At 40.6% G+C, this 22014-nt stretch overlaps 1 protein-coding gene across 1 annotated transcript in view; it reads right to left on the bottom strand.

Moving 5' to 3' along the window:
* Positions 1 to 19483, bottom strand: part of CHN2 (chimerin 2) — a 163898-nt gene extending 144415 nt beyond the window's left edge. The window contains exon 1 of the mRNA XM_084511120.1: positions 19406 to 19483. Within this exon, the coding sequence (XP_084367246.1) occupies positions 19406 to 19454 (49 nt within the window). The 5' untranslated portion in view covers positions 19455 to 19483. The remainder of the gene's footprint in view (positions 1 to 19405) is intronic.
* Positions 19484 to 22014: the final 2531 nt, after the last annotated feature.

Genomic DNA, 22014 nt, shown 5'->3' with positions numbered 1-22014 from the left:
CAGCAATTATTGCTAGGATGGGCTCCAAGATGAAAGGGAAAAATTCTGATGAAGTCACAGGAAGACAAATTTTCTCAGTGTTCTAATTAATCAGAAAGTTCATTAATACTGATACTATTTCATCCTTAGACATGTTTCAAATTCTAATAAATACTTCCCCTCTCTCTCTCCCCCCCCCCCCCTTTTTTTTTTGAAAGTATGTAGCTAGTCAAACTGAAAGGCATCACATTCAGCCACTCAAAGAGAAACAATAAACTAGCTTTCACATCTCTGGAAAGTTGAGTTTCACTTAAGTATGTGCTCTGAAATGGCAGTTTAAGCTTTTCCCTTAGGTGAATAGGGTTTACTGCAACTTCTGAACCTGTTTCCCAATTCCATTCAACAGAGATCTGAAAGTCATTAAGTTCCTGCAGGTTTGGTGAAATCCCACAGCTTGACAGAGACTCAGCGTAGAGGGATAGACAGGGAGAACTCAAAAGCTTTGATGCTACTGATGGGTTTCAATGGGAAAATCCTACTGTTTTTTTGTTTTTGTTTTTTTTCCTATTGTATCACCCTGCAGACGAACACCCCACCTTCTCAGTAAGCACACATTTACTTGCCAGTAAGCACACGTATAACTACAGAGTAACAAAAAGACGGTGGCTTTTGGACAACCAAGAAAGCAAAAAAATATGGAAGGTACTGTAACAAGGAGCTTACAGATTTGTGAGGTAGTGGAAGAAACTAGGGAGTGTTGCAGGAAGTCATGATAGAAAGGAAAATAGGATCAAATGCATGGAAAAGGCAGATAGGAACAGTACCCGGAATGTTACAGGTAGAGCCTCATGCAGGACGTAACTGGGACCTGATGGTTTGGATATGGATAGTTCAGAGGACTCAGGATAAAGGAAAGAGGATTAAGATGCCCCTGTAGTCACAGATTTCCTTATTGTAGCCCTCCATCCCCCAGTCTGCCCACCAGACACCCCTTAATTGTTGCTAGGACTAAGTGGTTTCAATCCAAATCCAAGCCTATGCGTGTGCTATCCCAGACAGTAAATAAAGACTGTCAGAATAGCTGCATGAAGCACACAGCTGAAACAGCTAATGGAAACAAAATAATCACAGGCTTCATCCTCATTATCAAGAATATCACACAACATTTAGCCAACCAATTGAGACATGCTGTCACTTCATTTTGATGATGCAGTCAGCTCTATTCTGTTGACCCATGGACTATGCAGGGACCCGCTGATAGCAGTGATGCACTGCAAAAGCAGAAATGTCTATCCATATGGTGTTCATTGCAAGAATGAGCCTCTCTTTATGCTCCTGGTTGGATTTCTTACTTATCCTCATTATATGTTATTGAACATTTGCAGGGATCAAATATGCAGAAATACAGAGCCAATTCCATTTTGCCACTCTACACAGCTTTTTTACTCTTCCACCTAAGAGGTTCCAGAAATTTAAGTATAAAGGGCATTTACTTCCTGTTAAAAAGATATAAAAGTTTATGTTTTTCAAATACTTTTATATATTTCCAAAAAGTATAATTAGCATATGTGTAATCTCTGGAATTGCCTTTGAGGCTATTTGATGTATAACGAGTTGTTTCCCTAATCTCAATGGAACCAAAGAGTTTCATGTAAATAAAGATTTTATTTTCCTCACTTTAATCTATTATGTCACTTAAGATCATTGTGAATCTGAAAATTTAAACTTGTCAAGTTACTGACAGGTTCAAAAATGTTCATGGAGTGTGTTTAAATTAGAAGAATCCACTTCCTAAAAGGACATGACTCTGGTAATCACTCTGTTTTTGAAATTGTCTTAGTCTAAATTGTAAAATAGTTTACACATGAAAGTTAAATCAATTCTTCAGCACCTGAAAACTGCAGTTTAAAAATTCTTACTGTAAACAATAATATCCTGTAGGTGTTATTTATCTAGAATGGCTCAAAAGGACAGTTTAGATTAGAAAACAGAAAGTGAAAGGATTAGAAAACTTTGAATTCAAGGATTAATAATTAACAAGTTGCAAGTATCTGCTTTATTGAATTGGAAAGACAAATCATCAGCTGCACAGAAATTCACAGTATCTTTATAACCCAGGTAGTAGGAAATATTGAACCTGAAAATTGGTACTACTTCCAGCAGAAAAGTTTTCTTGGAATTTGTCCAAGTTAATACAAGGGGTCACACAACACTGAAGTCTCCGGTTTGCTGCTTCAAAGGAATGGGAAAAATAATATATATATATATATATATATATATATATATATAAGGCTGCATCATAAGAAAAAAAATAAAAAATAATCAAGTTCTCATTTAAACAGCGAAACAGGTCTCTAAAATGTTCATGCACAAGTGCACTTCTGCCCTTTTTTCTTCTAATTCTTTGGTGTTACAGAGGTATTGCCTTCTCTGTCTAATAAGAATGTTTCATCTAAATAACTTTATTGAATTCCAGCTCACACACCTAATAAAACAGTGTTTCAGAGAGGTGCCAATATTGTAAGCACAAACTATGTTACATTTTGCTTTTTGAAAAAGTGTTTTGTTGGCTGACAATAACATTTAAGTGTTGATGCTGATAGTGGCCTGTGAAGATGTACACCTGTGCTCTCAACTTTGGAACTTTGTGGCTTCTTATCACTTGGTGATAAGCTTTTATTGTACAAATCTTTTCATTTCATTTTTTTTTTTTTTTAATACCAAATATATGTCTTAGAAAGCTCCTGGTATAGTTTGCTGTGCTAAAATTCAGAAAAAGAAAAAAAAAAAAGTGCTCTATCAAAACCTAAGAATGCCTCAAACAATAAGGAATTAGCAAAATGCACATACAATTAATATTTATTTTTACATGAAAGCCATGGCTTGTTACACACATCAAGAGACTTTAAAGGCATTAATGAGAACATACACACAAATGTGGGCAAGAAGAGAGACTGAAAAGAAGCTTTGGACACACTTTCCCATCAGAAAATGAGCTGGTGCTGATGGAACTGGCACTTTGTAAAGCCTGAGGGTAACAGCTGTTACAAGTGAATTACATGCCATGAGAAGGAAAAAACAGGCTTAGGTACTGGAATAAGGAGTGGAGAACCCTGCCCAGCACATGCTATGAAAGGATATTTCTGCTTTTCACTATCAGCCCTGTTTATAAACCCATGCCCTCCACCAGCTCACAGGAGCAGGCAATGAGTACCACCGGAGTGGGGACTGGGTGCGGGCAGTGGGCCCTACTTGAGGTAGCAAAAAGCTGCTCAGGCTTGGCCAGGTAGGGGGAGGCATTTCTCAGGAAGGTGCACCACCAGGCTGCTCTGCCTCTGAACCTCACTCATGCCCCCAAGCCATCCCTCTTGCAACATCTAAAAATAAACTCACCTTTGGGTAAAGCTCAGTCAATGTCGGAAGAGCAAACACATACAGAAAGATTCAGAAACAGCGTGGAAAATACTGTATTGTCATAAATGGAGCTTATGTCTGAAGGTTAAGGGAAAAGTTCACTTGACTCTGTTCCTTGCCTGGAATAGGCCAGAATCAACATGACAGCTTTTGAGTACATGTATATCAACTCTACTACTAAATTTAAGCAAAATGCATCATTTTTATTTAAAGAACAAGTGTCTGCTCTTTGTTTCATTGTTTATGAAGTCTTTTACCTTCTTCAATTACAATATTTAAAAATGACTAATCCTGCTCCTCCCTCCTTTTTGACCAGACTGTCAACAATGTGTTATGATGTGATCTAGTTACCCTTTTTTTTTTTTGAGTCTCTAAAAAGATTTTTCAAAGAAAGCAAACAAATAAACAACAACAACAACAAAACATCTAAGTGTCAGGACTTTATTAAGCTTGTTTAGACCATATCAGTCCATACTTATTATGGCCCATTGATGCATACTCACCACCCACTAGCTCTACCATAGTCAGTTGTGACAAAGAGATGCCGGGGGACTGCTCCAGATACTTATAGAAATAAATGTTTGAGTACTCTGGCTCCACATTAGATTTGTAATTGTACAGGTTGTCATGCTAAACCACCTTGATCCCAATTCCAGACTGCAATAACTCACAACCGAAACCTCACTTCCCAGACTCCTTAGACACAGAAGAAGCTGGACACTCCCTAAGGCAGTGTCAGCTGAGGAAGGCGATGTTACACCTTAAGAGACACTTTTTGCTGTTTTAGAACCTGATAAAAACAAACAGAAACCAGATTTGACTGCCCAGATTCTACATTTAAAATTATTCTTCCTGTCAGGAACTATTATCTATTCCCTATCTATGATGCGCAGACACGCGTGCTTACACATTCACACATGGTTTTTACAGTTTGGACATTTTTAATGGATTTGTAACTGTAGGTAGTGTTGATACATGTACTAGGAAATTTTGACAGGACTGATAAAACCTTTGAAATCTGATTTATAAGTCACCCTGGAGGATACATTAAATCTTGCTAAAAGGAAGCTAAATGGGGAAGCTAACATAGTTAAACCCTTCCAGGCTGAATGGTAAACAGAGATACCATACTGGAGCCCAGAGCAAATATATGCCACCTATCAAAAAAAGATTTCAAAAAGTGGAAAAGGAAAACGGCAGAGCTAAACTGCAGGGTACCAGGGGTTATTGGAAGCAAGGAAACATCCTTCTGGAGGCTGGAGTCATGTCCGAATGAAGGAAGTAGAAAGACTCAACAACTATAGCAGGTTAGATGAAAAAAACAAATCAGAACAAAACAAAAACCAACAACCATAAATCCAAAGCAAACTGAAAATGCAATACAGCAAGCCAAAATACAGCCTGAGAAATGACTTGCAGAAGACATAAGAATTAACAACAACCCCTTTTTCATGTTTGAATTCATAGCCTACCACTCTGGCCAATAGATGATCAAGGCATAAAAGGAGCTCTCACAGGCCACAGCAGAAAATAATTGAGTATTTTGAGACGTGCACATAGAGAACACAGAGCCCAGGGAAGCCCCCGGAACAGAACATTTCTTTACGAGGGACTACATACATTTCACACTGAGGTTTCTGTGGAATTTACAGAACAAACACATGAAGGGTAACAACTGGTACGGATCAGATGATGTTTAGTAAAGACTTCATAAGAAACTCACGGGTGAAACAGCATTGTGACTGACTGTCTCTTAAAATCGCCTCATTATCTGAGGACAGGAAGAGGACTAACATTATGTCAGTTTTATAAAGGGCTCCACAAAAAAACTCCCAGTTACCTGACAATTGGACTTGGTAAATTGGTAGAAACTATTAAAAAGAACAATACTACCAGACACACAGATAATATATAGCCTAGTCAGCACAGCTTGTTGACTTGTGGAAGCTTGAAAATGTGGCCTAAAAATTGTTTGTTTTCAAATAATAACCCCACTACAAAAGTTTTTTTTTTCTTAGTATTTCAGAAAGCTGGTGCAGACCTGAAGGTAAGCTCCTCATTCCTTCTTAAAGTTCCCTCAAATGAGAGCTGGCATTTCCCATTACATGGACTGCAGGATCTGCTAAATCACAGGATACAGTAAACTGAGCTGACTACGGAGTCCTACCCGTAAGATCGCATTTCCTTAAGTTTGTCACAACCTGGCAGATGATCAGAAAGAAAATGCCCTTACTCATAGGTTTACGGAGGCTTGGATATACAAAAAAATTCTGAAGCCATTTCTGCTTGACATCAGACTTGTATCTGCAAGTGAAATAAATACATTCATGGTAGGGAAAAAAATCTGTTAAAATATGCAAATGCTTTCCGACTTGCATGTCGTTGATACTTTGGAAAGGTTTTGTGCGCCCACGATGTTTCTCCTTTCAAGGGTAGTAGGGGACACGTCCAAATCACTACCTCAGCAGCTGCTATTCCAAATGGTACTCAACAGACTCAGAAATGAACAGCATCAAATTCTTCAAGTATGTATCAGTGAATAAATCTGTTCTGAAACGTTTACTAGTGAAGAGTCTGATCATCAAGGATGGGGAAAATCAGTATCAGACTAAATAACTGTTGGAACACAAATGCAGGGTAGAATTGCTCTCATCACTGACGTTACTTGGAGTCACTTCACTGGTTTAAGCATATTTCTATTCTAATCCCAAACCTGAGCATAGCACATATCTACATTTGGAGGGAATGAGAAATATATACGAGAATGAGAATGAAAAATATATATGAGAAAGGAGGGAAAAGCAAAGAAATATAATTCAACTGTTGAAATATAATTCAACAAAGCATGCCCTAAACTACTTTTATGAAGGGAACCACAACATATAGGAAATTTTTGACACTGTATTTTACCAAACAAAAGGAAAAAAAGGTTCTAAATATGTCTCTTATATGGGAAAAACACCCCAAGTTACCGTCTAAAAATTGTGAATATTTATTGAAATATCTCTTATTTAAACTTCATGTTGATTTTAGTTATAGCCCCTGGTAGTAAATAAGTGTTTTCATTTTTCTGTCATTTTTGTCCCCCAGTTATGAAACAGGTGCTGTGAGGCTTAGTTAAAAATTTACAGAATGATGAAAAAAAAAAGATTAGAAAAATCCTGCTGAAAATAAGCTCTTGATTATTACATAACAGCAGTAAATCCAGTACTTCTGAAGTTAACATATTTCTTACAAACCATAGACAGTGATGGACTTTCTGTAAGACACATCACTTTCAGACTAATTTGTGTACACTTCTGTTTTCTAGACACTCTGGAAGCTTTCAATCAATATACTATTGCCAGGAGTCAGCATGCAGTTTTCTAAAGCTGCTTAAGAGGTGAAGCTGAAAGCCTTTTCCTGTAAAGGGAATGTAAACTACACTACTCAGTTACACTTACACTTACAATCATTTTATATTGATTTTTTTCATCTTTAATTTTTGAGAAGTCTGTTTTGATAAGCTTATTATGCATATTGATAAGACGGATCAATTGTTTTAAAAACTCAAACTGAACCAAACTGCCCCTCATTTTCACCATTTAGGCTACAGTACTTGCCAATAACTGTGAATAATATAAATTTTAAATTACACCCTTCAGTGAATATATTTATTACTGTCATATCTGCACAAGAGGAAGCAATTGCAAAACCAAGCGATGACACGTACTCATCAAACCAAAAGAGATCAAAGGAAGTGAAACAAATACAATACAGAGAATGCTTTCATGAGTCAAAGCCCTCTACAGCAGCTCTTTGAAGGTAATGTGCCTCCTCCTTAGTTAACAGAATTAAAGAAACGGCTGGAGGGAGTGGGGGGCATATTCTTGCTATTTTCCTAAAAATTCCTGCTGATATTTTCTTAAGCATATACATGCATTCACTCAATACATGTAATTAATAACACTGTGCCAATTTTACACCCTTTTGACTGCAGTTTACACCAACTATGCTAATGCTTCCAGCATTCTTCAAGTTACAAGACTTTGGAACCCAAATTGTTGTCTAGTCTGCATTTATACAGTCATCAACCTGTTTTCATGGAAAAGACACTGTCTGCTTATAAATACATCTCAGCACAAATAAAAATGCAGCAATTATTATATCGTGTTTTAACAACATTCAGCAATGCAGACCTCCAGCCCTGACTGTACTTTTTACATGCATGGTAGGAATTCTTCTAACTAATAACAATTTATTTTGTTTTGCAAAGTTTTACTGAAATGAATCAGCTTATCTTCATGCTGTTTTATCCTTTTATTATTTGTTTTCTTTGTTTAACCACAACACATTCAGGTCCTGTGCTAAACAACACCAAACTAAATAAAAGAAGAAAAAAAACCCTTGAAAATGGCAGATTCAGGTTTAAGTCTCTGATGACAGAAAGGCATTCTTTCTCTGAAAAGAGGGAGCAACCAGCTTTCAAGAATACATCCAGCAGAAAGGCAAAAAGAAAAAAGGGGAAGCTTAGTGTTACTTGACAAATTAGTATAATTAATGCTATATTTCTCCTCCTTTTAAGTCAATGATCTACATTACTTTAACTTAACAGAATAGTGTTCAGGGATAGCTATTCCAGAATACTTCTGTGTCTGAACACTATTTTGTCATTACAGCTCTTAAGACCATATGTTCAAATAATTTTAATGTGCAGATAAACCCATATATAAACTGTACATATCTGCCAAATTTTGTGGTTCTAGCAGAAATCACACAGTATGCATTGACTTCTTAAGTCTCCAGTGCTTAAAGTTTTACTGTTACATTAATCATTAAAAATAATACCCTTAACCCTTTGTGGTTGCACTAAAAATTTATTTTTTTTTAAGCTTTATTTTTAAAACCAGTGGTATAAAGCAATGTAATGGATTTGGGAGGAGATTTTTTTTCTTGATTGAATCAAGTAATCCATCACTTCTGAAAGGAAACAAAACAACTGTTTAGCAACATGACATAGCGTTACCCAACAGCATGCACAGAAAACACTTTCCTTTTGTGTTCATGATACTTTTTCACACTGCATGAGAAATCACAAACTGCAATACTGAAAGCCACCATGGCTATCACACCAGGAGCTGCACCAATGGAAATGTAGCTCTTGGAGTTCCACCTTAAACCTCCTATCCTTGACATCGCATTGTATCTATCATACAGGTACCTAAAATGCTACTGTTGCATAGGATGTTTCTTCAGTTTGAGGGTCAACTTTTAGTTCAATCACAGGAAGAATGGGTATTATCTAGTTTTTCCACAATCAATAAGTGATTCTTTTGGATATATCTTGGACCTCCTCTGCTTGTCTGTTCCCTCAGAAATGCTTGATATGGCTTGAACCCAATGTGGACTAATGACACAATGTTTGTTAACGCACCATCAGTGCGCCTATGGCTTCTCTCTTTAACATGCTGAGATGTACTTATCTACTACCAAAATGCCTGGACTTCCTACATTAAAACCCTATAGATTTCTTCCTTGCTCACTGCCATGGTCTGACACAGCAGCCCACTTTACAAAGAGAATCCAGGAATCTCTACTTTTCAGTCTACACAACCTAAGTCAAAATATCCCATTCTCCTATCTGCTTAATTTCAAAAAACATAACTAGTTGGACATCTATATACCTCAGTCCTTCTCCAGTTCATCAGTTTTATTTCTCAGGGGTTTGCAGGTTTAGTGCTGTTGTTAGTGTCATAACTGAAGAGGAGGAAAAAGCATTCTTGTCAATCACTATTTCCATAAGCTTAATTTGTCTCTGAGCCCCAGACACTCACCCATGAGTGCTGCAGTTTCATTCACGACACCTACTCCTATTTAAGTCATCACTCACTTTTATTCTCTGAACTTAAGCAAAATTTCCAACACATATTGATATGTCAGACTCAAATCAGCATGGTCAGAGAAAGCTTAAAATTGAAATTTGTCCTTCTGTTTTGTTTAGACATCAAAAAGTTCAATATTCTTTCAGTAAATAATTTGGTCAACATAAAACAACCTAACTGTGTGCTTCAGATTGCAAAATAAAACAAATAGCTATCACAGCATGAAGCCAAAAGCCGTCTATCATCTTGGTTTGCCTGGCAAGAGATCAGGAGTTATGGAGAGCATGCTCTCTTGAGAAACAGGTATTTATACAAATTATGTATAATTTAAGTCTTGTACATAATCCTTGGAAATTCATCATCAATGAATTGACATATTCTATATATATGATACAAATGCACCAAATATTAAATATGTTATGTACCAGTACTTGGAGGAGGGGAGGTTTCCTGTGTAGCCTATAATAATTTGCCCCATCATAGCAACAGATGCTGCTTTAACGGAAACTGCATAAAAATACTCAGAGAAGCAACCACACAATCCAGTAAGCTGCTGATTTAGTACCTTAGTGCAGTGGGAACAGAAGGTACCAAGCAGCTTGAAGGGTCAGGACTGAATACCTTGTGCTCATAAAGGGGTTTTCATTGAAAAACAAAATCATTTACAAACAATTAATTCAGCTTTATGACACTTCCATGCACTAAAGAATAATAAAAAAGTAATGGATTTTACAGAAATTTGATTGCAACATTTATTATTATTTTTTTTTTTTTGTAAAGCCCTAAATCTTGGAACCTTATATAAAAAAACTCTGCTCTAGCTCTTAGAGGTTCATTAATGCCTAGCCTTAATACATGAATCAAAGAGACTGAAATGTGATCAAACTAGAGCTGGATCAAAAATCCAGCTGGGTTGTATGTTCATAGAGCAAAGAAAAGAATGGAAAAGCTTTTCATTCTGAAGAAGAAAGAGGATTTTAGACAAATCTGATTGTTTTGACTTTGACTGATTTTTGTGCACTGAGTTAACAACGTAGCACAGAGAAGTTAGACAACTTTCTCCCTGAGTTGCCAAGGCAGAAACAGGTGAATGCTCCATGTTCCATTATTTCTATACACTGTTCTATGTAGTACACCCTTAATAAGATCTTCCCATCACAACTCTTCGCAACATAGGAGTTGTTTTTTTTTGTTGTTGCTGTTTGTTTTTCAGTTTGTTTGTTAAAACTGGAACAATGAATGTCATCACCCCATATTTCAAGCCCCAAATTTCTCCTATCCTTTAGAAGCTGTTGGCTGTAGAAAGCATGACCTAGAAGTGCTGATTCAGCAGTAACTCTACCCGCTATATTTGTAAGAACAGCAACAGCAGGTCAGATGGGTAGATTATCTCCCACAGTGACTATCAGTGGACACCTAAAGAAGAGTAAGAGGATATGGCAGGCATATAGTGTATATACTTCACCCATGCGGTTTCCCAGCCTACATACAGCTCATGGACTTTAGACAGAAATGATAAACCATTGTGCTTAACAGCACTGGATGTATGGCCTATAAAGTTATCTAAACATGCTGAAAGCCCACATCAGTCACCAGCGTCTCTACTTTTATGTGTCAAAGATTTTAATGCCTTTATGCTAGGCAGTACCCATCCCTAAACTCCCAAGTGCAAGCTAGGCTGTTTACTATTAACCTACACATGCTCACACACAATATGTAGAAACTACCTACTCTATATTCAATCTGAATTGATATCCAGCACTCCTCAGGATTCACTGTGCACATCTTTCCACAAGGTGATGCAGGACCAGCGACCCCCAATAGGCAGGGTTAAATATATTTCATTCTGAATGAGGCAGTATTTCATCCACACACAAAAATACTACTGCCTTTAACAGCAACCACGTACATTCCTTGGAAAAGTTGAAAATGGAGGATTTGCCTGGGCCTCTCATGATTTCCTCGTCCTCTCCTCATTGCTTCGGGGCACACCGATCTAGTTTATTAGGGAACTGAGGTGGATTCAGTGCAGCTTCACATAGCAGGAAAATATTACAACGTAGATTCAGTGTCTTTTGATGGAAAATTTAATGTTTAAATAGCCGGTGGATTCCTTTTGCTTTTGAATAGAGTATAGGCCCTCCAGAATTTTGCTGGTACAGAACCGTATTCTCCCAGGAACTTCTGCCTGCCTTTGTGATGGCCATTCCCAGTATGAACATCGATGACACATGCTTTTCATTTTTCTTTCTTGACATAAAATGAAGCCAAACATTTAACCAATTGATCTGCCAAGACAAATTTTTAGCAATTAAACATCTGCTCAACAAGCTGAATCTCATTTACAAACTAAGTTCTCTAACTCTAGCATCTGATTTTCTTCTTTGATGAAATAAAAAAAACGTAACACCACAAACACACTTCCAACACTAAGACACTTCATAACTTTTTTTTTTTTTTTTTTTTTTTAAGCTAAGAGCATTGTTTGAACACAAGAAGGTGAGAAGGAGAGGAATACCTTCATGACAAGCTCGTAAGAAGAAATTCAGAAATATGACTTGACACATAGGTCATAGTAGGTGACGTGTGATTTCCTGACAGTAAGAAAGGGCCCACCTACTACTTTCCATACTGTCAGTATCAACACTATAACTGAGACACCTTGTCTAGGGGGAATCAGACTGCCTGATAAAGATATCCTCAGAAGAGATGTCTTATTTACTGAACTAATTGTTTTGCGATGACCTTGATCAATAACAACAGGAGTGAAGCAAGGGACACTTGCACATTCTTCTGCATTTTAAAAGCCCCTTAATTCGTCCTTACCTCACCAAATGCATGAGACCAAGTTTCAACCCCGTCACCAGCAAACTTTAAAGCACATCAGTGTTACAAGGACATTATTGCAGCATCAGTTTTCTGGTACCAGAACTACAGTCACTCTCCAGCCCTGGGATTTGGATTATTGCTGAGTAAAACAGGGTGATGAAACTATTATTGCTGAACTGTGCATGATTCATAGTTTGTAATAACTGCCTCCAAATATAAAATTCGAATTTACATTCTCATAATCAAAGGTCAGAAAAAGACAGCAAGAATGGGTTATTATTCCTAGCAGTTAAAGCTATACGTTTACACAAGCTACTGTATGTAATTCTTAGACAAACTGTGACTACACCTGTGAAGAATGTGACATACACAGAACTACAGGTTTAAAGCTTCTTGTATAAATCCTGCTACATTTCCCTGCAACAAAAGCTTCTTCATGCAATATTAATGTGCCATTCCTTAACACACAGTTCTCCAAATATTTAATCTCTGAAGTATCTCTTCCTTTTGTAAGAGAGAAGAGCAAATGACAACAGACTGGCTCCCCAGCATGGGAATGCCTTCTGCCAGCACTCAGCCTTGCAACCGAGGCAAACCCTGCTACCCTGCTATGGCTGCCCTTTAGCCAAAGGGATGCTTTGGTTGCATATATAAAAAAAGCAACTCAACAAAAACCGTATTTCTTCACATAAAACATCAGGTTAAAAACTTACCTACGTATGATAGTAGCCAAATGATTATAATTTGAAAAGTGAAACCTTGTGAAACGCTACGGGTGCAGCTGTACAGGAGGATTGTGTGTATTGTAAAATATTCCTTCCTATCATTGCTCAGTGTTTGGCATAGCTAAGCCTTCTTAAAAACATCAAACAGAAGGCAAGGACTAGTCAATTGAACTGGTATCCAAAAAGGTCATCATAATGACAGCATGAAAGACTGTTCGTCTGATCCTACACATATGCCTCTGAAACAAGCAGATCCATAAGAGAAATAAGACTTTTGCTTCACCAAGTACAAATATAAGCTAAATTGTGAAGCAGAGAAGTATTATACCAGTTTCCATTATGTTTTATTCTCAGTAATCACAGTCTACATATTCAGTAGCTAACTGTTGGATCAATCATTACATCAGGATGGGGTACTTTGCCATTATTCCCTTTTGAATTTTCATTATTTTTAATAAGAATGGTGAGTTCTTTATAATCACCAAATACAAAAGACTTCAGCTTTAATTTAGAACAAGAACACCCTGGCCAGCAGAAGCTTGGCATAAGGAACAGGAAGAAGAAAAAAAAAAAAGCAAAAAAAAAAAAAAGCACTCATTGCCCTTTTAAAAATCAGAAGTAGCACCTTATCAACATAATGGCAGCGTTATTTAAATAGCTTTCATGTACCATTTTCACAACGCTATTTCTACTAGATCATTGAGAATAAACATCTGTTTTCATTTACTAATCTTTTTCCCCAATTAGAATCTCTCTGAATCTGTGTACAATAGTAATTTCATTTCTTCTCACTTACTAGCATCTTAATTAAAATCAGCTTGTGTTGACTTTCATTTTTATAATATATCTGCCTATTTCACATCATAGCACCTTCATGACCCCTAGAGAGTCATGAGCCTTTAATATTTTATTTTGACCTTGTTAAGTTACTAGAACCATCAAAGATTTTTCTTCTTTCCTCAGTAAGCCATTTTTTATCCTGAAATGCACAGTATGTGTGAAAATACATAGTTGAGAACTATGCTGCCTTTGAACAACATATCTCTGTTCATTTATGAAAAAAGCAATTTGTCGCTTTTCAATTTATGACAAGAATGAGTTTTCAAACCATAAACTTTGTTATTAATTTAGGATCACTGGTTAAATGATACTTAAATGCATTTTTCTGTGAGCTTCAGGACAGAAAAATATAGTTTTCAATTTTCAATTTAAAAAAAAATCACCAATAACTGGTGATTTTAAAAGAAGAATTTATAACAGTCATCTTTTATATAGATGCCACAGTTTACAAAAGCCAAAGGTTTGCAGGGAGAATAGGTATCTTAGAACAGCTAATTATTCTATACAGCCAAAAAGTAAAAATATCTAGACAAGACACACAAGCCCATCTCCAGGCCTGCAGCAGAAAGCTCACCTATGAGTTTCCAGCTCAGTCATCTGGCCTAGTGACGGGTATTACCTGGGACACACACAGCACGTGAAGAAGCCTCAGACAAGGTGGGAAGTGGAAAGGTGCACAGCTATCCTTTCAGCATCCATGGCTTCTCTGGCACCTGAAAATTTATCTTTGGAGCTCTGGGTACACCAGCATATATTTTTATATTTGCCTTTTAAAGGCAAAGATTTTGGCATAGTCTGAGTCCTGCTGGAAGAGAAAGCCTAGTGGCACACCTCCTTATAGCAGACTTGCATTTACACTTGCCTTCAGTGTGAATGTGACAGTGTGATTGTGACTCATACTTGACAAGTCCAAGCTCTCTAACCTTCCCGCCCACTACAGGGAGACTATCTGGCAGAAGGCTTTTCAAGCAGAGCTCTTTTTCAGAAGAACTCAAAGTCTTGAAGGCAGATGGGATTTCCAGCCACTTTGCTAGCTTAGGATGGCACAACAGCATGGAGCTGGAGACAACCGACACCCATGAATATGACTGCATGGAGACTGGTTGGGAAGCATGTTGGATTTTTTTGTTCCTCAGAAAACCAGAGGAGAGGTACAGAGGTGTCTTCAACCAAGACTGAATTCAAATTCCACAAAGTGGAGCCTGAAGTTCATCTATCATGAACAATCAGTATTTGGCTGCTGGGTAAACTGGAGACAGGTGGTAATGAAGGGGGAGAAGTAAAAGGTTTGACAGAAAAAGATGAGAAATTTCATAAATAAATAAGATCAAAATGAATGAGAATAAGGGTCAGCACCAAGATGGAGAACAGCAAGAAAATAGGTCTATCTTAAATTGAAAGCAGCATGAAGGAAAGCACAGAAACATGCACAGTTCTCTTTCAAGGACAGGATAGCAAGAAAAGATACCACTTATGGTTGAATCAGCACTTCAGCTAGAGAAAAGCACAAAATTTAAGGGGCTTGCAAGGCATAAAGCTAACAGATCACCTGGGCATTTGCTATAAAAGAGATTGTGGGAAAATGAAGTGGAATTCCCAATGAAAGTAATTATAATTTGAGCAGTTCATATGCTTTGCAGATTTACCCAAGGTCCAAAGAAGAATACTTAATTTAACTGCTTAGCAGATCCACCTTCTTCCCTCTGCATGGTATATCCTTCCCTCCCCCCCCCCCAACACATTTAAATGCAAGAGTTAATATCCAAAGAGCAGCATAGGTTCTGTCTCCAAAAGGAGAGAGTTATATATGGAGAAATGCAACACAAAAATCCACTGCTCTTTCCTGTAGATTTTCTTGCCACCGGCTGCTAGCTTATTGAAAAAAAAACACATCATAGATTCCAGTCAGATGGGCTCCACGACAAGTACCTAGTGCTCCTGAACTATGATTAGCCTCCTCCTCACAGCAGCTCTTGGGACCAGCACCAAAACCACTAACTCTTCTTCAGAGACAGGTTCTCAAGCTGTGAAAGTAAAGGAGCAACACATCCCTAAATACTAATACTTGCATTAACATTAGTTTATATCTCATAGGTCTCCAAGCATGTCGGCACCCCATCTGCTACAGATCCAATGAGCCACCCTGCCATGCCACTTTGTAGGTAGTGCTTACAAATGACTGCTCCAGGACAGAAGGAAATTCTGGTCTTAACACAGACACAACTTCAAGTGGTTCAAGTTCAAGTTCAAGGTCTAAATCCCACTTGCACCTTCACAGAACTGTAGGTGGGAAGGCAAAATATCTACGCCATAAAATTCTTGGCCAGCTTTCTCACATGACATATTTTTGTATTGTTTAGCATTTTGACTTGTTGAACATTCTTATTGACATGAACTGGCAGGAATCAAAACAGAAACACGACGAGGCAAATGGTCATTTGCAGAAATAAATTCCCATGTTTCAGCACCAGTGTTCATGAACTGACATTTTCCCCCCTGCCCAGGGCTTAATGGGGCTACAATATAGCTGTACTTACCAAAATAATGAATGTGTGTTTTTAAAAAAAGAAGAGTAGAGATGAACATTAAAAAACAGAGAACTATACATATTTTCAGAAAGGTATGTAAGAGATGGAAGAAATCATCCCTTTAAAAAAAAGGGAATGAAAATTCCCATCTGCCATTCAAACACTAATTCCCACTATTATCACTCAGTCAATAAACCCTTTTACTTCTTATAAGACAGATTCTAGCTAACCCTTGCCTTTCCATACAGGTAGTAGAGCCTAAATGAAATCTTAGGAAAAACCTTAGGATGCTTAGCACCACACTGTGTTCAGATTTGTTCAGATGTACCAGAATCTGTCTATCAACCAGCTCAACATGTACTCATGCATATGCCTACTAGCCTACAAGCTAGTACCCTGAGAAGTACCCAGAAGAAATTAAGGAAGACTTGATTGTTAATTATCACATTGTAGTGCTCAAAACTGAACACATATATTATAGACACTACTTTCTGGACTTCTGTTGTTACCTCAAAACAAGAACAAACCCTGGCAGTGCTCTCAAATTTGAATTATTTATATGCTCTCAAGAAGAACAGTCCTATTTATTTTCAGAATGTTTGTATATGGTTGTATCTTAAGATACATATATATGCACACATATAAATAAAAACTTTTTTTTTTTTTGAAGCTAAAAATGTATTTGCAAGTAGGAAAATAGTTCCTAGATTATTTCAAGATCTGAATTAGATAAGCAATGTTTTAATTTGGCTTCAGAAGTTCTGTAGGAGGTGGACAAACACTACACTGCTCCTAGAGATGGACAAATGATCCAGCAGCACATTATGTAGCTTGATCAAGGCCAAGCATCAAGTCAGTGGTAGAGCTGAGTACTGCAGCTTGGTGTTCTCCTATCAGCCATGAACTTTGTTTCTATTAGTAAAGTGTAGTGTAGTGTTATAACCTTCCTTCTTCTCCTAAGTAGAAATAATTATGTCATTTGGAAGTCTTCATACTGGTAAGTTAAACATATACATAAATTCTACCAAATTAAATTTAAAAGCAAGACTGTTTGGTAAGATTATGTAAAAAAGTATGCTCTAAGACTTGCTGAGTTCTGAGAACTGAAACCACAGACAGCCAAAATACAGCTGCACATAGTCAGATATGGTGTGTCTGCTAATATTGGAAACTTCAGCATGCTGCAGCAAATTTAACTTCTGATTAGTACATATAAAGAAAAAAAAAAAAAAAACACACCACAGACTGAATGCACTGGGAAGAAAAAAAAAAAAAGCACTCCAACTTTGTAAAGTCTGAAAGTGAAGGGTATTCTGTTATTTTATGAAGCACTTGACAGTATTTATTAGTTGCATTACTGTGGCATCTAAGAGCCCCAAGCGTGGGCCAAGGCTCAGCTGTTCTTGTCCTTGCAAAAAAATACAAACCAAAAGATAGACCACAAACTGCTGAAGGCTGTAGCAAAGGGCTTCATACAAAGCAGAGAGCTGTCAAGAGCCAGCCCCCCTAACTTTCAAGTATGTGCATCTGTGCAGAGCTCAGTTCCCAGGCTAGACGCTAAGCTTGGTGCTGATTCACCTAACTGCAGGTGAAGGCACCTCGAGTTAGCCAATACCAAATGCTCAGACCTATGATGTTTCTGAACTCCCACTCTTCATTTCAGATCAGGCATTTGAACCCAGACTGCAAGGGCTCAGTGTTGGATGGATCCTGGGGCCTGACTCAGTACAGCCAGAGGGGATTCAGAAGCCTGCGCTGAGCAGTGTTTCTCAGAGGCTGGCACAACGTGCCAGAAAGTCTTGGAGACTCATGGAGCACAGAAGCAAAGCACACAGGGAACAGGCTTCTGCAGCTTAATGCTTAGATCACCAAGGAGGAGAATCATGGGTTCCAATCCAGCTTTTTAGGGTTATTTCTAAGTTTTTCACATAACAGATGTAAAAATCACATACACAATCCATCAAATAAAAGTCACATTGCCTGGACGAGGACCTTAACTAGTAGGCTACTGAGTTGGGTTGACTCTTGCTTGTTTTCATTCCGGTCTTGCGACTCTTGCATCATGAATGTGAACACAACACAATTTCTCATGCCTACTTCTTTTACGTGCTTTCTGGTTAAGGCAATCAGGGCTTGCAGTGTTAGTGTTTGTTACTAAAAGGGTTGGAATAAATATGTATTTTAAGGAGCCAGTTCCTTCTTTGGATCTGGCTGTAAGTGGCACATACTGGAACAGGGACACATATAGTAAGTTGTGTAAGTCATACACCATCTTTAAAAGAAACATTTGTTCATTGCTTTTTAAATTTATTTATATTTTCTACAGTTGTATTGATAGCCAAAGGAGCTTGTCTGCTTTTCACAGCACATATTGCTATGTTTAAAAAGAGCTTTTACAAATTCTCAGTCTGGCACCTCACATAAAACACTGAGTCACAAGTCCTTTGAACCCCAAAGTTGTTCATCCCTCTATTTACTCCTTCAGCCCAATAAACGCCAGGATAACGCTGAGGATATGCTCCCTGCCAATTCCTTCGGTCTACTATCACTCACACATTAAAATAACAACTCAATGAGCTAAGAAGCAGACGGCGGTACTATTATACCAAGGCTTTCCATTTCAGACCGCCTCGCTCACAGACTCAACTTTTCTGTTTCCCGGCGTTAGGCGGGATGCCAGCCCCATGCCACCACCACCGAGCCCCAGGGCATGCAGCGCATCCTCAGCCCCCCGCACGGCCCCCGCGCGTGTAATTTATTTTATATTTTCACCCGGAGCGTTTTTAGCTAGTTACTGAGTTCGTTTTCAACCGGGAACCAGTTGCGGGTATTTTAAAGTGGTTCGAAACGCCCTGGGTGCCGCGACCCCCGGCCAGGGGCAGCCCCGGTGGCAGTGCCCTGCGAGGGGCGCGCTGTGCCCGGGGGGGGTGCAGGCGGGCGAGGCGGTCCCCGAATGTCCCCCGGCCACCCACTACCCCCCAAAACGTGCCCGTGGGAGCCGGAGGGCTCTCCCCGTGCCCTGCCGAGGGGGTGGCTGACACCCCCCTCCTTGACCCCACACAAAGGCAGGGGGGAAAGGTTGGAGGGGGTGCGAGCCGAGCCCCACCGCCCCCGCAGGGGGATCGGGGAGAACAGGGGGGGGCATCTCGGCGGAGCCCGGGGCGGGCGGGACGGCGAGCTGCGGACAGGTAAAAATGGAAGGAGGGGAGACACCGCTGGCGAAACTTACCGGAGGAAACGGACGAGCCGGACAGACTGGAGTTACTGGATGCTGCCATGGTCCCTCCTCCTCCTCCTCCTCCTCCTCCTCCTCCTCCTCCTCCTCCTCTTCCTCGCCCCTTAGCTGCGAGCCCCGCGCGGTGCCCCGCTGCCGCCCGGCCGCTGCTGCCGCCAGCCCATGGCCAAGTGCCGCCGCCCGCGCCCCGCTTCCTGCGCCGCCGGGGAGCGGCAGGCGGCGGAGCCCCGCCGGGGCGCTGCCGGCCGCGCCGCGGGGCTGGGCTGGGCGAAGCCGCTCGGAGGGGCCGGCAAAAGACCCCGCGGGGCTTCCAGCGCCCCTCTCCGCACGGGGAGCGGGGTCACCTCGCGGCGGGGACGCGAGAGCCGCCCTGCCTGCCTGCCTGCCTGCGCCTTGCCTTGCCTTGCCTCGCCTTCCCTCCTCCTCCACCTCCTCCTCCTCCCTTCCCTTCCCTTCCCGTCCCTTCCCTTCCCCGCCTCCTGGCGGGCAGCGCTGACAGCCCGCCGGGGGGGACCCGCCGCCGCTCCCCCCGCGCACACAAAGGAAGCGGCGGCGGGCAGGGGGGGTCCCGCTCCGGTGAGCCCCGGTGGCCCCACCGAGCAGCGGCCGAGCCCCAAACCTGCACGGGGCTGGTGGCCGGAGCTGATCCTACCCGGTGCCGGTGCCCGTGCCCCCGCCGGAGCCTGTTGAGCGCCTCGGCACGGCGCTGCCGCCGAGGGGGCTCTGCGCCCCCATCAGCGGGGCTGCGCACCTGGGGCAGGGCATGTGTCAGCCCTTTGTCTGCTTGCTGCTTTCCTCCTCCGCCTGGCACCTCTCACCCTCACTTTTCTTCATTTTTTTTATTTTTTTTTTTATTTTTAATTTTTATTTTTCCGCACATGGCTTCCTTTTTCTTAAAAAAGAAGCCCACACCCTCCCGCTCCCGGGCTCTCCCTGCCGCTCCCCGGCTCTCCCTGCCACTCCCGGGCTCTCCCTGAGCCCTGCAGGGGCCGCAGGTGGTGCGGGGGGGGTGTGGGGGGGGCGACCGCAGCTGGGGCCCGGCGGCTCGGGGGGCGAGGGGGGGAAAGACACCCCCCCGGGGGTGCCTGTCAGCCGTGCTGAGGGCACTGGCCTGCCTCTTAATGGGCGACTTCCTAAGAGGACGAGCCAAGAAAGCATCAGTTGAAAGCTCCTCTCTGCTGACCGCTCTTTATGTTCCCTTCGCAGCGCTTTATTGCCAGCCAAAGCTTCCATCTCATTTTATTAAATGAGGGCAAAAAGGCAGCAGGAAGGTGGTCAGCTGTCAGATGGTTGTCAAAAGCCGAGCGGCATGGCAAGTCTTGTTGGCATGTGATCTGCAAGAAGCCTCTAACCCATTTGCCTTGATGATGATTTATGAAAGCCTTCCATGTTTCATAACAGAGAGGCTATAAAATAAAGTTACTTCGGGACGAGTGAGGAATCGCATTAAAGTTTCTCCGGCAAGTCAAGCCCTATCCACCCAGCCGCACAGCTTTCCAATGATCGTGCAAACTGCGTGCCCTCGCTGTCACCCGCACCCGGCCCCTTCTCCTCCTCCTCGTGCCAAAATAAAACCCGGGCTCGCTGCACCAGCCAGCCGGGTCCCATGTCTCCTCGGGAAAAAAGGTGTCGAGACCCCCTCTAGCGGCCAGCGCACAGCCGGTGCCCGCCATCCCCGCAGCCCCGACCGGCAGCGGTGCGAGGCTCCGACCCCATCGGGAGTCCCGCATGGAGCTCGGGGGCGCGTCTGGTGCGACTTGCTTTTCCAGGCTTGCTTTTGTAATGATAGTTCACGCCATGTGAGAGGCAGAAACCTTTACAGCCAGCTTTGGCGCTAACTCTTATTAATCTGTAAATTACCGCCTGACATACAGAAAAATACTACAGGCGTGTCACTGCTTTTTGGTCCTTGGCCAAATATTTTGTGTCACGCGTTTTTAAAGATTAAATGCTGGGAAAAAAAAAAAAAAAAAAAAAAAAAAAAAAAAAAAAAAAAAAAAAAAACGAAACGAGAAAGACAGAGGGTTCTTTTGTCTTCTGGATTAGGTCATAAAAGGAGGCTGAAACCTGGGATGTAGAAAAATATTGTAGTATGCTATGCAATATGGTAAATGTCAAGACTGTAATGGTAAATTGTTCACTCATAGAGTACATCATGTTATGAAGTGGTATTCACTCATCTCTTACATGTTTATTTTTTCTGCTCCTCCTGCTGTATCTTTCTTTCTAATTTGTCTCCTCATAGTCTGTCACATGTCTTCATTTTTCTTCTTCATAATCCTGCACTCATCTGTTTCCAGAAACAGTCAGATAACTGTGTCATATGATTGGGGACATACAGTGTTGTTAACAAAACTAATAGAATCTGTGGGAAAGATACCCCAGACAAAAAGAAAGAGGGTGCTCCCTAACCTCTTAACTGGAGCATGCTAGCAAAGTAGATATTGAAGGACCTCAAGAAGTGATTTTATATTTATACATATATATATTTACTTTGAATGAATATTGCAAAAATAAATCTACCTGCATACTTGTCCAAAATTACATTCCATTTGTACCATCTGAATGTATAGTGCTTAAGACTTTGCTTATTGTTAATGTTC

The sequence above is a fragment of the Aythya ferina genome (genome assembly GCF_964211825.1).
Source record: "Aythya ferina genome assembly, chromosome: 2".
NCBI classification, from domain to species: Eukaryota; Metazoa; Chordata; class Aves; order Anseriformes; family Anatidae; genus Aythya; species Aythya ferina.
This window is presented reverse-complemented; position numbering and strand designations above follow the sequence as displayed.